At 56.3% G+C, this 15,991-nt stretch overlaps 1 protein-coding gene across 2 annotated transcripts in view; it reads left to right on the top strand.

The window, feature by feature from the left end:
• EEIG1 (estrogen-induced osteoclastogenesis regulator 1) overlaps positions 1 to 15,991 on the top strand; it is a 36,726-nt gene that overhangs the window by 15,032 nt on the left and 5,703 nt on the right. For both annotated transcript variants that reach the window (XM_055541253.1, XM_055541252.1), the window contains exons 2-6: positions 9,186 to 9,306; positions 9,497 to 9,526; positions 11,991 to 12,107; positions 13,790 to 13,836; positions 13,996 to 14,147. In XM_055541253.1, coding sequence (XP_055397228.1) covers positions 9,186 to 9,306; positions 9,497 to 9,526; positions 11,991 to 12,107; positions 13,790 to 13,836; positions 13,996 to 14,147 — 467 coding nt within the window. The remainder of the gene's footprint in view (positions 1 to 9,185; positions 9,307 to 9,496; positions 9,527 to 11,990; positions 12,108 to 13,789; positions 13,837 to 13,995; positions 14,148 to 15,991) is intronic.

Genomic DNA, 15,991 nt, shown 5'->3' with positions numbered 1-15,991 from the left:
CTGCTGCTGCTGCTAAGTCACTTAAGTCATGTCCGACTCTGTGCGACCCCACAGACGGCAGCCCACCAGGCTCCCCCGTCCCTGGGATTCTCCAGGCAAGAACACTGGAGTGGGTTGCCATTTCCTTCTCCAGTGCATGAAAGTGAAAAGTGAAAGGGAAGTCGCTCAGTCATGTCTGACTCTTTGCGACCCCATGGACTGCAGCCTACCAGACTCCTCCATCCATGGGATTTTTCCAGGCAAGAGTACTGGAGTGGGTTGCCATTGCTAAGGCTCTGGGATCTTACATTTTCTGGGCAGTGAGGCTGGTCTGGGCCAGGAGCTAGGGATGTGCCAGTGAGCCACCCTTGGGGAACCACGGAACCCCGACTCTGGGGGTAGGGGGCTCTCGCTGGGAGCCCCATATTTCTCCATCTGAAAGGCTAAGAATGGTGGCTCGCTTCCTGGCCTTTCAGTTGCTGGGAGCCTGGGAAGAAACATTTGCTCCACCCAGGTGTCCACTTTCCTTCCTGCTTTTGAGGGACAACAACACGGGGAAGAAGTGAAGGGGTGGCCTTGGGTCAGCCTCTGACCCTATTCTGTCCCGCCTTGGTTGGGCTTGTTCTGCCCCTCCCTGGATCTCAGTTTCTTCATCTGTAAAATGGGACCAACACTGGCACATACCTCCTAGGATTGTGGTAGAAGACGATGCCCGTGTATACAAAACATGTGTCCTGTAGAACAGGCTCAATGAGAGGGCTGGGTTTTACTGCTGATTAAAGATGAGCCTGGAGGCAGGAGGACATTCTCGAACAAGAGTCCTGCTCCGTGCAGCTCTTGTTGTGAGCTCTGGGGAGGCAGTGCTGGCCGAGAGATGCCCTGTGCCCCCATCTGTGTGGGGCCGCAAAGGTGGTCGGCTGCCTTTCTCTTGGTCCCTGATACATGGTGGGACGGATGCTAGGATGACGTAGTCACCACACCCCTGCACCCCAGATTGGCAGAACTCTTTGTATCCCCCTTGGGCTGAGCAGAGGAGAAAGGAGCTGCACACAGCCCAGTGGGTCACCAGACAGCCCCACATGGTGGGGGGGATCACCCTTTCATAGATGCAGTCCCGGCTCCCGGTGACGGGCCTCCAGGTCACTCATGCACCTCGCCCTCACCTGCCTGGTCCCGCCCCACCCCGGCCTCCTTCCTTCCAGATGGTCCTAGGCTCTTCCCACCGCCTGGCCCATCTCCCTGTGTCTTCATCCAGCCAGCCCCAGCACTGAAGTCCCAGGTGTGGGGTCACTGCCCCCGACCCAGTCAGGCCCCTGATCTCTTCAGCTCGCTTGCAGCCCCTTCCCTTCCTAGGATGCTGGCAACAGTTGCCAAGTCAGTTTTTGTGTAATTGGGCTTTCCTTGTGGCTCAACTGGTAAAGAATCTGTCTGCAGTGCAGGAGACCTGGGTTGGTTGGGAAGATCCCTGGAGAAGGGAAGGGCTGCCCACTCCAGTGTTCTGGCCTGGAGAAGTCCGTGGACTCTATAGTCCGTGGGGTTGCAAAGAGTTGGACATGACTGACTTGCACTTGACTTTTGCGTAAGTGTGTCTCCCCACTGAGCTGGGGGCTCCTGAGGATGTCTGCTCTGGTTGTGTACCCCCTGCCTGCGTGGGCCTGGCACCGAGCTGGCGCCCACAGGGAGGCTTTGTGGATGCATAAGAGAGGCCCTGGTCAGGATCTGGGGCCAGGGGAGCTCTGAGGGAGACACCAGCCTGGTAGGGTGCTCTGCTCTATTTCAGGACAGCACAGAAATAGCTGAATTCTGTCACTGCGAGGGCCACCGGCAGGCTGCGGTGGGTGGAGAGGCCTCGCCCTGCCTCTCTGGGGTTTGGACGTCTAATTGTATATCTTAAAGCTAAAAACGAAACTCCCCTGCAAACCCAGTCTCTGTAATTACCTGTCCCTGGCAGCGTGGACTCAAACCCTGAAACCCCAGGCGAGGGAGGTTTGGGGCCATCTTTGTCTCTTACAAGGGGCTGCCCAGTCCTGCCAGGAGGACGAGTGTTGGCCTAGACCTTAAATCAGGTAGGTGGGCATCAAATCCTTTAGGCTTTTGACCAGCCCTTCTAACCTCACAGGGCTTCCCTGGTGGCTCAGACACGGTAAGGTATCTGCCTGCAATGTAGGAGACCCGCGTTCAATCCCTGGGTTGGGAAGATCCCCTGGAGAAGGGAATGGCTACCCACTCCAGTATTCTTGCCTGGGAAATCCCATGGACAGAGGAACCTGGCGGGCTGTAGTCCATGGGGTCACAGAGGTGGACACAACTGAACGACTTAACACTTTCACTGTTTTTCTAACCTCAGACACTTTTCTCATTTTTCAATTTCAAGTTCAATTACAGAAACAATTCTTGGAGAGACATGAAAACAGTGGCCCTGCAGTCCCTCACCCCACATTAGCCAGACCCGGCCCAAGCTCCCTCCTTGCCTCAGCCACTGTCCCTTCCTGCCCCTTTGCAGGTGGAGCGGGCCGCTCAGTTTGGGAACCCGCAGCCTAGGGCTCTCGATGGTGTCCTCTTTGGGTTTGGTGCCGTCATCTTTACATTCCAGTCCTCAGCCCATTCTAAGCCACGTTGGCAGGGGAAGCAGGGTGGGCGAGAGGATGCACAGTCCTGTGAGTGTGTTATTTTTTTCCTTTTTAAAATTTATTTGACTGCACTGGATCTTAGTCGCGGCACGTGGGATCTAGTTCTCTGACCAGGGATCGAACCCAGGCCCCTGCATTGAGAGTGTGGAGTCTCAGCCACCAGACACCAGGGAAGCCTCCCAGCCCTGTGTGTTCTTCTTAATGAGCATCTTCTGGATGATTTTTTGTCATAGAGGCTCACTTGTAATTTTTTCATGCCCTCCCTGTTCCCCGCGTCCTGCTCATCGCACCTGGGGAGTCAGGAATGTGTGCAGAGATCCACATTGCCCGCCCAGGCCCCATCCCTGCCCCCGCCCCTTGGGCCACAGTCCATCGACTCATGGCTGGTGTCAGGTTGTGCTCAGCTTTCAGCATCCTGGTCACCTTCAGGGCCATTGCAGCCCCGAAGAGGGGCCCTTGCTATTCCTGGGGCGTGGTGCCTTCTTGGCCCGTGGCCTCCCTAAACATGCCAGGCAGATTCCCACCTCAGGGCCTTTGCACTGACTGTCCCTTACTTCTGGATTCTTCCCCCAGGTGTCTACATTGTCGTCACTCTCTCACCTGCTTCAGCTTTTTGCTCAGGTGTCCCCTTCCCATCAACACCTTTCCTGGCCGTCTTGCCCTCAGGCTCCTTCCTCCACAGCACTTCCCACCATCTGCTGTGTGTTTACCTCATTTCATCTGCCTCCTACCTACTGTCAGACTATAAGCCCCTTGAAGGCAGAATTTTTTTGTTTTGTTCACTGTTTATGTTCTTAGGTCCTTCAGGAGTACCTGACACCTAGTAAGTGCTTCATGAGAGTTTCTTCTTCAGTGAATCAAGCCCTGAGATTTCCTTAAACCTGGCTAAACTCAGCTCCCACCTAGGGCTCCTGGTCCTCTGCTTGGCATCTTAATTCTTGCTTTTTTTTTTTTAATGAATGCCCCCGTCCCCTGAGTCTATATTCATCTCCCCCCATTATCCCTGCCTGTGCCAGGGACCACCTGGCTGGGGGTCCTGGCTCCCTCTCTCCAGAGGGCCCTGGAGGCGTCTGCAGGGCTGGGTCCTGGCTGTGCCGTCCCTGGCTCTGGACACAGATGGGCCCCGAGTCAGGACCGAGCGCTCCTCACTGCTCTGTGACTGGGTTTCTCAGCCTTAACGAGCCTCATTTTCCTCATCTGTGAAGTGGGCCATCGTAACAGCCAGTGCTGAAGAGTTCTGGGCAGCACACAGTAGGCCCTCAGGGAGTGGCCGCTGCTGGGGTGCTTGTTTTATCCTTGCCGTGACCTCCCGGGGTGCGCCAGGGTGAGGCCCCGCGCTTCTTCCGTGGGAGTGGCGGGACTTAATAGTGTGTGTTTAGAGCCCTGTGGAAACATGAGGGAGGCGCGGGACTGATCCCGTGAGCCCTGCCCCGGCCCACCTTCCCACAGCGGGAGAGGAAGCTGCCTGTCACCCGAGCCTGGGAGGGGTCCCCGAGGCTTTCTCTGGCCAGGCCCGCGGGAACCACCGTCAGGGAGGCTTCCTGGCCCGGTGTTCCCATGGCAGACTCACAAAAGGGAAGGGAGAGAACGCACAATTCGATACCGGCTTTCATTCCCAGACACTGATCCTGATTCCTCTGGGTGTTTCAGCACGCCCGGCACTGTGAGCTTCCTCTTCAGACTGCAGCAGCAGCTGCCGCTCCTGGGCTGGCTCAGGCCAGTGGAAGGGCTGGCGGGGGCCGAGGCTCTGCTCTGGCGCCCCGGCTGCCCACTAGCTTTCCCTGCTTTCAGGCTTGGGGCCTCTGCCCGATGGGAAGGGGTCTAGTCTTTGTGCCCCTCCACCCACCTCCTCCGGGCTGCCCTCAGCCCAGAATCCATCGTGGCAAGACCGAGGCACTGTCGGGGAAGGCTCAAGCGTTCTCACCACGGTCCAGCGTTACCTAACCCTGCTTCCTCCACTGCCTCATCCCCTCTGCTCCCCTCCCCAGTCCCATTCAGCCCCTGAACCCCCACGTTTGTTTCTACCTCAGGGCCTTTGCACTTGCTGTTCATGCGTCAGGACGGCTCTTCCCCCAGCCTTTGCTCAGCCTACACCCTCACTTCACTGCAGACCTTGATCAGACATCACTGCCACAGGGCTTTCCCTACCCCCTGCCCAGAGGAGCAGCTCCCCGTGTCTCATCTCCGTCCGGTACTCCCCACCCACCTTCCCTGTTCTCTGTGCCCCATTTTCCTCTCTACTTGAACTACCATGCTTTTGTTTTGGTTTCGGTAACTTGTTCTTTGAGCTGCAGTTCACACACCTCACAGCTCACCCATTTGAAGTTTTTAGTGTATTCACAGGGTTGTGGCTGTCAGCACAGGCAATATTAGGCTGCTTCCATCACCCTAAAAAGCAACTCCGTGCCCATTAGCAGTTATTCCCATTTTTTCCCCCAACTCCCCCATCTCCTGGCGGTCATCAGTCTTTCTGTCTCTTATGAGTCTGCCTCTTCTGGACATTTCTTAGAAACTGAATCATGCAGTGTATGCTCTTTAGGACTGGCTTCTCTCACTAAGCAGAATGTTTTCAAGGGTAGTTCACACTGCAGCATGTTTAGGCGCTCTTTGGACTGCTGAATAACCTTCTGTTGTTTGGATGTATCACACTTTATGTATCCATTCACCAGTTGCTGGACATCTGGTTTGCTTTCCCTTTTTTGGCTATTTTGAATAATGCTGCTGTGTACATCTGTGTACAAATTTTCGTATGGACATATGTTTCATTTCTCTTGGCTTTATACCTAGGAGTAGAATTGCTGAGTCATATGGTAACTGTAGCTTAACCACTTGAGGAACTGCCAGGCTGTTCTCCAAAGCAGCTGCACCATTTACACCCCTGCCAGCAGTGCACGAGCGTTCCAGTTTCTCCACATCCTCATCAACAGTGGTTATTGTCCGCCTTGATTATAGCTGTTCTGGTGGGTGTGAAGTGGTCGCTTGTTACACTTGTGATCTGTGTTTCTCTGATAGTTACTGATGTTGAGCATCTTCTCCTGTGTTTATTGGCCATTTGTATATCTTCGTTGGAGAAATGTCTATCTGCCTATTTTTAAATTGGGTTATCTGTCTTTATTTTTGAGTTGTAAGAGCTCTTTATATACTCTAACTACAGGTCCCTTATATACATGATTTGCAAATATTTTCTCTTGTTCTGTGGGTGTCTTTGCACTGTTTTGATGGTGTTCTTTGAATCACAGGGTTTTTAAATTTTTATGAAGTTCGGTATATCTATATTTTTATCTTACTGCTTGCACTTTTGGTGTCATAGCTAAGAAAATGTTGGCTCATCACAGACCATGAAGCATTACCCCTATGTTTTCTTCTAAGAATTTTATAGTTTTTTGCTCTTCAACTTAGGCCTTTGATTCATTTTGAGTTAATTGTTGTACGTGGGGTGAAAAGTGGGTCCTACTTCATTCTTTTGAATGTGAATATCAGTTGTCCCAGCAACTTTTGTTAAAAAGGCTATTCTCTCCCCCATTTGTACCTTTGTTAAAATTAATTTACCATAAATGTGAAGATTTATTTCTGGACTCGCAATTCTATTCCTTGAATCTTTGTATCCATCCTTACGCCAGAACCACACTTTCTTAATTATTGTAGCTTTGTAGAATTTTGCAGTCAAGACATGTGAATCCTTTACTTTAATGTTCAAGATTGTTTTGATTATTCTGGTCCCTTGAGTTTCTAAGGTTTAGGATCAACTTTTCAATTTTCGGCAGGAACGTCAGCTGAGATTTTGATAGGGATTGTGTTGAATTTTTAGACCAATTTGGGAGTACTGTCATCTTAACAAGATTAAATCTTTCTGTCCACGACTATGGGATGTCTTTCCATTTACTTAGATATTCTTGAATTTCTTTCAGTAAGGTATTGATAGTTTGTAGTTTTGCAGAGCATATGTTTTATAGTTCTTTTGTTAAATTTATTCTTTTTGATACTATTGTAAACGAAACTCTTTCATTTCATTGTGGATGTCCACTAGTATACAGGAGGTCATTGATTTTTGTATATTGACCTTGTATTCTGCAACCTGGCTGAACTCATGTATTCTAATAGGTAGAGGCTTCCTTCGGATTTTTTGCATAGCAGATCAAGTCGCCTGCCAGTAGAGGTAGTTTTAGTTCTTCCTTCCAGCAAAATGTAAGCTGGTCACTGCTGCGGTCCCAGTGCACAGAACGGGCTGGTACACAGTCGGTGACAATTATGTGATGAATGAAGGAGGAGGGCCACCACGGTGGATGCTCTGGCCTGGGGCCCCCACTTCTCCTGGGGCACCTGCTTCCTGCCCTTTGTCCACCAGGGGGTTGGGAACTCTCCCTTCCTCTCCCCCTCCTCTCGAGCCCTGACCTTTTCTATCTGTCCCCAGTCTGCTGGGGTTGCTGGAGCTCACCTTCCTAACAAGGTCAGAGCATCTTGGTGATTGAGTGCCCCTAGACTCCAGTGTCTTCATCAGATAAGACATGTCTCAGGGGGCCTCCCTAGGCCTGGCCCTTGCTGGGCACACCTCCCTGAATGCTCTCAGGTGCCCGCGATGAGTGGCTTCTGTGCCTGTTTCACCGATGCCGATGCAGAGGTTAGGCCCCAGCCTGAGCTGCACAGTGTGAGGTTGCGAGCCCGGGTCTGCCTGGCTGAGTCGTGTTGCTTCCATCACAGCCCTGGCAGGACGTGGGGAAGCCTTGGTCCCATCCTCAAAGCCTCGTGGGGCCAGAAGGGAGCTCCTCATAGAGGCTTGGCTCGGGGGCCTTCATCGGCTGAGAACCCAAGAGTATGTTCGTTTCCCACTCATGCAGTTCCCTCTGCTGGCAACTGTCTCCCCCACTGGCTACTCCCCTTCTCTGCATTCGGGTCTGTGCCTGAATGCCATCTCTGCAGCTAGTAACCTTCCTAGCTGACTCACCCTTTCCCCCACCCTGTCCTGGTGACACTGAGTCATCACTGGGGTGACTGTCAAATGTCAAGTCTGTGAATCCAGTCCACTGCAGTGTCCAGCATGCGGCACATACTTGGGACTGAGAGACCCAGATAGATGCCTCGGGGACCAAGCATGTTGCAACTGGCCCCACGACCCTCGTGGGTTCCACGTGCCAGCCTCTCCCAAGCCGCTGACCCGTGAACCAAGACGATGGCTGGGCACTCTGACCCTGTAATTGGCCAGCCCTAAGCTCGGATCCTGCTTTGCCCGTCTCTTGGGGGAGCCTCAGTGCCCTCAACTGTATAGAAGGGGTGGCACAGAGTCTGTCTCCTTCCAGAGTTGCCGGGGGAAGCAAGTGTTCAGGAGATGCTCAACCTGTGCTGACCCTATGCCCTCGGGCCCCAATCTGGCCGCTAACCCGAGCCCTTCCAGTCTCCAGGGGGTGGAGCAGTCACTTCCTCAGCTGTCCGCTCAGCCGTTCCTGTTAGGTGGGATGAGGCTGGAGATAATGTCTCTCACGTGGGCCCCTCCCTTCCTGAGCACATCCTGCCCTGCGGGGGGGTGGGGGGGACCTCATCTCCTTCACGTGAGAAGTCACAACTACTTGCACCCCCCCCCCCCCGACCTCCACCTCCAGGGCCGCCGCAGCTGGAGAGGCTGGGGGAACCGCTCCTGCCGGCCCCATTCACCCTCCCGGGCACAAGGCACCTCCCCAGTGGCGGGGGCGGGGGTGCTGAACTGGCGGGAGGGTGCTTGGTCATGCTCCCCAGGCCCAGGAGGAGCTCCAGGAGCTGGAAAGCCAGCTTGTCCCCTCCTACCCCCGACCCAGTGGGGAGAACATGCCTGTGGCACAGAGCCAGGCGGCTTGGGTTCAAATCCCTGTTCTGCTCTGCTTGTGGTGGGCCTTGGGCTGAAGTCTTAGCCCCAGAGGTCCCGTTTTCTTTGAATGTGGGCTTGGACTACTGACGGTAGCTGCTGCAGACAGTTGCTGGGAGGGTTAGCGTGACCGTGGATCGCCAGCGCTTGGAGCAGGCTCCAGTGGCTTTGGACGGTGCCTGGCACGTAGGAAGTGTGCTGAGTTTGCTATTGTTGCTGTAGTTATTCTTATCGTCGCTGTTACTGCTGGTGAAGAAGGGGGCTCTGGAGCCAGGCAGCACTGGACTGAGGGCACAGCTGCTTCCTGGCTGGGTGACGCTGCGCAGTTTATCTAGCCTCAGTTTCTTCATCTGTGAAAAGGGCTGGCAGTCCATCCCGGGAACACCTTTGTGAGGCTCACTCGAGATGGCCAGCGGCAGTCCAGTGGGAGGGGGGACGTAGCAGCCGAAGGAGGCCCCAGAACAAGGTGGGGGCTGGGGGGCAGGCAGTGCTGGAAACACACGGCTGCCCCCTCCCCGCCGGCGGCCCAGCCTGCTCTCACCCTCGCTTGCCTTGTGGTTTTTTTTCCCCCTTTTTATCTTGTTTTTGTTGTTGTTTTCATCACACTTCCACAAGCAGACTCTTGTTACGAAAATGCAGTCACTTTGTGATACAAAGCGAAAAGTGAGGGCTCCCCACCCATCCCCGCAGGAGGCAGGGCCCTCACCTCCCTTAACGTGGACCCCCACCCCTTGTGCCCACAGGGAGGAGGTGCAGGAGAACTGCGTGCGGTGGCGGAAGAGGTTCACCTTCGTGTGTAAGATGAGCGCCAACCCGGCCACCGGCCTGCTCGACCCCTGCATCTTCCGTGTGTCTGTGCGCAAGGTGAGGCCGGCGGGGGCTGCCAGGACCACCGGGCTGGTGCCTCCGGGCCATCCCCTGAGTCAGGCTACCTCATTTCCTGTCCTCCTCCCCTGCGGGTCTGGTGGGGAAGGGGGCGGAGAGGATTGGGAAGACCCTTTAGGTCGCTGGGATTCCCTAGCCATCCTCATCCCCGTGTCTCTTTCCCTTGCAGGAGCTGAAAGGTGGAAAGGCTTATTCCAAGGTAAGCCAGGCCAGGTGAAGGGGCAGCGGGGTGGGACGGGATGGGGCAGGCATGAGAGAAGCTCTAAGAAGAACCTCCAGCCACCTCTCTTGCCCCAAACAGAAGACGCCCTGCCATCTATGAGATGTATTAGTTTTTGGAAATATCTTGATTGACAGCCTCTGCGTTTAATGTAAAGGCAGCGGATGCTCATCGCAGCACAGATGGTAGAGAGCTTCCCACCGCGTGCCTCCTCCTCACACCCTTCCAGACCTCTTAAGAAAACAAAAATGCCTGAAGCGGGGGACTTCCCTGGTGGTCCAGTGGCTAAGACTCCACACTCCCAGTGCAAGGGGCCCAGGTTCCATCCCTGGTCAGGGAACTAGATCCCACATGCCTCGACTAAGATCCAGTAAAGCCAAATCAATCAATAAATACTTTTAAAAAGAAGCAGCAGAAGAAAAATGCATGAACTATCTCATACAGAGCAGTGAATAAAACACACGCATGTGGTTTAGAGGATCATGCGAGGAGCCCCACGGGGGTACCGGAGCACACGCGGGTGAATGTGGTTTAGAGGGTCATACGAGGAGCCCCCACGGGGGTACCTGAGCACACGCGGGTGATGGGATTTTTAAATTCACTAGAGGGACTTGTCCTGCAGATTCTGAAACCTTTATTTTAGCCGCCCAGTACAGCGCGGGCATGTTTTGTGTCATCACAGTTTCCTTTCGCTTTCTAACAGTGGAGGCTCCCCTCGTCTGGCTGGGTGAAGGGGGCTCAGTCACCCCTGTGGCTGCACGTCTGTGTGGTGGGCAGGTTTCCCCTTGCCCACAGACACTTCAGGCCTTCCCATTTAAAGCCTTTTCCACTGGGGAAAGTGGGGGAAGACGGCTCTGGAAGGGTTACCTCTGGCTTTGAGACAGCCTGCTCTGCCCTGAGCCCCCCTTCTTGTGGGGCCTCTCGCCCACCCTCTGGGGCCCGGGGAGGCACCCAGCAGCAGGGAGGTGGGCTCAGTCAGTCCAGAGGGGACATGTCTTTGTCTCACCTCACCCTGCATGAAGAGCCTGAGGCAGGCAATAAGCGGGGTGAGTCCCTTCCCACCGACCAGAGCTCAGGAAGTTCAGTGGACATGGCCGTGCCCTGTGCCCTGTCCCGGGTGCCAACACCCTGCCCAGAAGCAGAGGGCAGGGTGGCTAGAACCGGGCTGCAGAAGGTGCTCTTAGAGTGGAGATTTCTCCTCCTGGTGACGCACGTGGGAGAAGGACAGCCAGGGAAGAAAAGGCCAGCAAACGGCAGGAGCATCCACCTCCCTCCCCCTCCCCCCACAAACCTGCTGTGTCACCTGTCAGGCCTCCCAGGCCCTTCCCTTCCGTCACAGGCTCTTGTGTGCGTGCTAAGTCATTTTAGTCGTGTCCAACTCTGCAGCCCCACGGACTGTAGCCCACCAGGGTCCTCTGTCCATGGGTTTCTCCAGGCAAGAATACTGGAATGGGTTGCCATGCCCTCCTCCAGGGGATCCTCCCCACCCAGGGACTGAACTTGTGTCTCTTAGGTCTCCTGCATTGAAAGGTGGGTTCTTTACCACTGGACCACCTGGGAAGTCCCACTACAGGCTCAGGTCCCTTTAATCAGAGGAAGAAACTGAGGCCCAGAAAGGCGGGGAGATCTGACACTAATCAGGCCTCGTTTCAGTCCTGGCTCTGCCAGATAAGGTGTGTGAGCCCCTGAGCAGGTCACTTGCCTGCTCTGAGCCTTAGTTTCTGGGTCTGAAGCATGCCCCCTACATTCTGCAGTAGAGACTTGCGTGCAGCAGGTGCTCAATGAATGTCCCCGCTTAGCTTGATTTGTCCTCCAGGTCCCTAAACCCAGCACCCACCCCCCGCACCCCAGCCTCCAGGTCTGGCAGATGTGGCTTCCGTCCAGGAGGCCTTCTCAGCTCATCCACCCTGTTCTTCCACTTTCTCACTTCCCTCCCCACCCCAGTCTCCCCTCTGCATCTCGTGACAGCTTGGGGTTCCCACTGGCCCTTGGCTCCCACCCTCACCAGGGTCTCCCGCCTGCCCAGCAGAATGCCCTCCACCCATCCATCCACCCACCCCAGCGCCAAGTTCCCACGGGCCTGGCCTCCCCTCCTGCCTGCTGGCTCGGCAGCTCCCACAGCACGGCCTTGTTTCCCCGGGAACAGTGCGTCTGTGTCGCAGACAACAATGTCCTTTCATCTCGGGCGCTGCCCTGGTGCACGCCGGGACACGGCACAAAGGGTGCTTTGTGCAGCCCGGGGATGTGAGCTCCTGGCTTTGCCACGTGGAGCCGCCAGCCGGGGCCCGTGTCCTTGGGTGCCGGTTATGCAACAGTCCGCCAGGGCTGTGGGGCGGGCCCAGGGCTCCAGCCCCCCCGCCGCCGGCCCAGCTCACCCCTGGGCCACCAGCGCTGTGCTCACACTCCCCTCAGCCTCCCACCCTCTCCTCTGTCCCCCGCTCAGCTGGGCTTCGCCGACTTGAACCTGGCGGAGTTTGCAGGCTCAGGTTCCACGGTGCGCTGCTGCCTGCTGGAGGGCTACGACACGAAGAACACTCGACAGGACAACTCCATCCTCAAGGTACCGGGGGCTCTGGGCCTTGTCCGCCCCTCCCACCCAGGGGCAGGGGAAGGGCGGACCACCTCCCTGTCAGAGTCCCCTGGGGAGTTGCGAAGAACACAGGTTCTCACCCCAGACGGGCAGCGAGAGACGCTGGGAAGACGTGGGCCCTGGGGTCAGGAAACCCCCCTTGGAGGCCTGACTCAGCCACTGGCCTCAGTTTTGCCCTCCATAATCGGGGCTCAGGGAGTGGACCCCGACAGTCTCTTGCGGTGAGACCAGCACCCCTTATCTCATGGTGCCTGACCACAGCCTGGCAGGGAGTGGTGTCTCTTCCTGACCCCAGTTTTGCACAGGAGGGGCTCCACCTTCGGGTGGTCATCCACCCGAAGGCACAGCGAAGCTGGCACCTGACCCTGCAGCCCAGCTCCTAACCACTGCCGCGCATGACGCGAGGCCACCTGAGCTCCAGAGCACCGGGGTGTGGACGGACCTGCCGTCCCTGCACCCGGCAGACCTGGGCAGCTGCCCCGAGGGCCCAGCCACGTGAAGGTTTCCAGTGGCCGGCGCAGCACCCTCCCCCCGGGCAGCTGCCTCCTGAACCCCTGGGGACAGAGATATTGGGGCATCCGCTGCCAGCGCACCTCTCTTCCTTGTCTCCACACCCTTCCACCTGGCTGAGAAAACAGTCTTGTCTTAACCACAGCCCTGTGAGCTGACCCAGTGGGAGCGTGCTGCGTGTGGCAGAGCTGGGTAGGAGGTGGTAGGCAAGGGCGCTGGGGCCTCTTGGACCTTTTGCAGAAGCCAGAGGCTCCTGGAAAGGTCCAGGCTGGCTCTTGTGAGAGCCAGGGCCTCAGTGCATCCTCAGACCAGATCAAGGGGGCCTCGGGTCCAAGGCCAGCTCCCCCACGTCCTGTCTGCAGGACCTTGGACAGTCATTTATTTCCCCTGATTCTGAGTCTCAGTTTCTGTGTCTACAGCCGGAGGCCACCACGTACGTGGCAGGTTGCTATCACAGCCAAATGAAACAACCCATTAAAAGTCTCAGCCTCACCCCAGCGGGCACCGTTGTTGTTGGAAGTGTCCCTGGGATTCTCTTTCTCACCCCATCACCTGTCACTTTATCCTAGCCCCAATTCGGGGACCCAAATCTTGCCTTGTTTGAACCATTGCCAAACTCTTTGCCCAAGTGGATGTTAAACATTTCTAATGACTTCTTGCTTTGCTTTATTCAACAAACTTTCACACACCCCTGCCGTCTGTGTTGGACTCTGTGAACCCCTATGCTGTGTCAGGCTGGGTGGGCCCCTCCCCACCGGGTAGGCTTCAAGAGCCCCTCTCCCACCTACCTCGCCCGCTCTGGGGGCTGTGAGGATGGAGAGTGTCTGCAGCCTCACCCTTGAGGGTCCCACAGTCTAGTCGCTGTTCTGAAATGACAGTAGCCGACTCACTGCTCACTCACTCCATGCCAGGCGCCTCAGGCATCCTCTGCCATCCCACGAGGCAGCTGTTAGGATCAGTTTTGTCCTCTGCACGAGAAAACTGGGCTTCAGTGAAGTTTGGTGGTGTCACCAGGGCCAGCAAGGGACAGAGATGGGATCAGAGTCCAAGCTCATCTGAAGCCAGAGCACGGGGTCCAGGCACCTGTGGGGGAGCTGGGAGGGTTGAACGGGGCGTGGCTCATCGCCCCGGCTTTTGCACAGGTCACCATTGGGATGTTCCTGCTCTCGGGAGACCCCTGCTTCAAGACGTGAGTGCTGGTGCAGGCTGCTGAGGGCTGGGGGCTCTGTCCTGGACATTGTGGGGGGAGGGGCAGGGACTCTTCCCTCCTCCAGGCTCGTGGCGTCCCCTGTCTTCTCCTGACCCCAAGCTGGGGCACCCCAGTCACACCTCCCTCTGTTTTCCCAAGGCCGCCGTCCACTGCCAAGTCCATCTCCATTCCAGGCCAGGATTCCTCCCTGCAGCTGACGTGTAAGGGTGGCGGGACCAGCCGTGGGGGCAGCAGCAACTCCTTGACGGGGTCCCGGCCCCCCAAGGCCCGGCCCACCATCCTCAGCTCAGGTACCGTTCCCCACCTGCCCTCGGCCCTCCTCCTGGGATGAAGGCTTTCACCTCCCCCGGTCCCGAGGTCCCAAGGGGGGCACTTGCTGAGAAGACAGCCAGTGCAGCGGTGTTCACCCACCCTTGCTTCCGTCGGGTGGGCACCTGCGCCCCTCCATGATCCAGGCTCTGCCTGGCCCCAGAATCACAGCAGCACCCTGGGCCAAGACAGATCAGGTCGCTGGCCTCGTGGCTCTCCAGGTCGAGCAGGAGAGACAGGGGTCAATGAACAATAAATACATCAAACGTTTGTCCGCCTAGAACTGTGATGAGAGCTGGGAGAGAGATGTAGAAGGTGTCCGCCTGGGGACAACCGGGGAAAGCTTCCTGAAGGGATGTCATTTGAGCTGAATCTGGGGTGTATTGTGCTGTGTTCCTGGCAGAGGGACCTGCTAGGAGCTCTTGTTCTGCTCCTTGCTGTGTGACCCTGACCGGCTGTTTACCTCTCAGGCCTTAGCATCGTCCTCTGCAAAGGGGGATCAGCAGTAGTAACCACATCCGGGTTGCTCTGGGGATGAACTGAGAAAACGTGTGTGCCTTTCCTGGCACCTGGGTCGTCCTCTCTATTTCCTAGCACGTTTCCATTAAATTATCATTATTACTAATGTTATGAAAAATGCAAATGAGCCTGAATCCCCAGAGGAGTGGGTGTGGCAATTAAGAGGAAAAGGAGCCCAGTGCTGTAAGGGATGAAGTAGGCCCTCCCCCCACAAAGCTTGAGCCTTGGCCCCTGCACCCCGTCCCTGGGGGTGAGCTCAGAGCTGGGAGGTGGACAACCCCCAAGCCGATCAGTAAGCAGGGTGGCACATGGTGGCCCTAACCTGCCACAAGAGCAGTGAGGGCACGGGGCCTCAGACCCTGCTTTCTGGGTGGTTCTGCCCCCGGGGCTGGGAGCCGAGAGGGACCCTCTGACCCTGAGGTCCAGCTTTCCTGCCCTCCCCTTTTTTCCTGCACACCAGCCAGGTGGGACCCAGAGCAGAAAGCTGGGCTTCTCCCCTGCCTCAGCCTGGCGGCTGCATGCAGGAATGGGGGCTCCCCAGTTCCACTGCTCTCTCCAGCTTCAGGGTAGGGGTCCCCAGAGGAGCGATCTGGGGACCAGGGCGCCCCAGCACATGTGGTGCCTTTTGTGTAAGAAAAGAGATGCTTCTCCCGCGTAGGGTGGGAATTTGAGCTCGACAAGCCTCTCTCTTCCTGCAGCCCCTCAGAGGCAGAGAACCTGTCGGGACTTGAAAAGCCTTGTGGCTTTGGGTGGGGACACAGGCAGGCCTAGGGTCCAGGCTGTGACCTGGGTGTGCTCATATCTGAAGAGGATGGAAGAGTCATTGCTTCCCACGTAGACCAGAAGGACTGGTGGGTGGCTGGGTGTTCTCTGAGCCCTAGGCAGACCCTGCTTGGTTCCCTGTATTTCCTGCTGCCAGTGCCTAAAAGTGTGTTCCCCACCCTTATTTACTCCACTTCAGTTGCACAGACTCCAGCTCACTGAAGCCTCAGGGCCTTTGCTGATGCTGGTCCTTGGGTCTAGAAGGCCTTTTTTCTGATGCCTTACCTAGCCTGCTCCCTGCCAAACATCCTGAAGGTCACTCATTAAGGCTACCTCCTCAGAGAAGTCTTCCCTGATTTCAGATTGGATTTCAGACCCAACCTCCCCCCATACACTCCCTGCTGTGGGCCATTTGCCAGTTATGCTTAATCGTGGGTCCTTTTTGTCCTGTGTTCTTCCTTCCCACCACTGGGTGTCTGTGACACCCTGTCTCCTGTCCCCTGGCAACCCAGTAGAGCGCCCCCCAGATATTTGTGGAATGAAG

Source organism: Bubalus kerabau, chromosome 11 (genome assembly GCF_029407905.1).
Source record: "Bubalus kerabau isolate K-KA32 ecotype Philippines breed swamp buffalo chromosome 11, PCC_UOA_SB_1v2, whole genome shotgun sequence".
Classification (NCBI taxonomy): domain Eukaryota; kingdom Metazoa; phylum Chordata; class Mammalia; order Artiodactyla; family Bovidae; genus Bubalus; species Bubalus kerabau.
The sequence above is the reverse complement of the archived record's forward strand: the minus strand, read 5'-3'. Positions and strand labels throughout refer to the sequence as shown.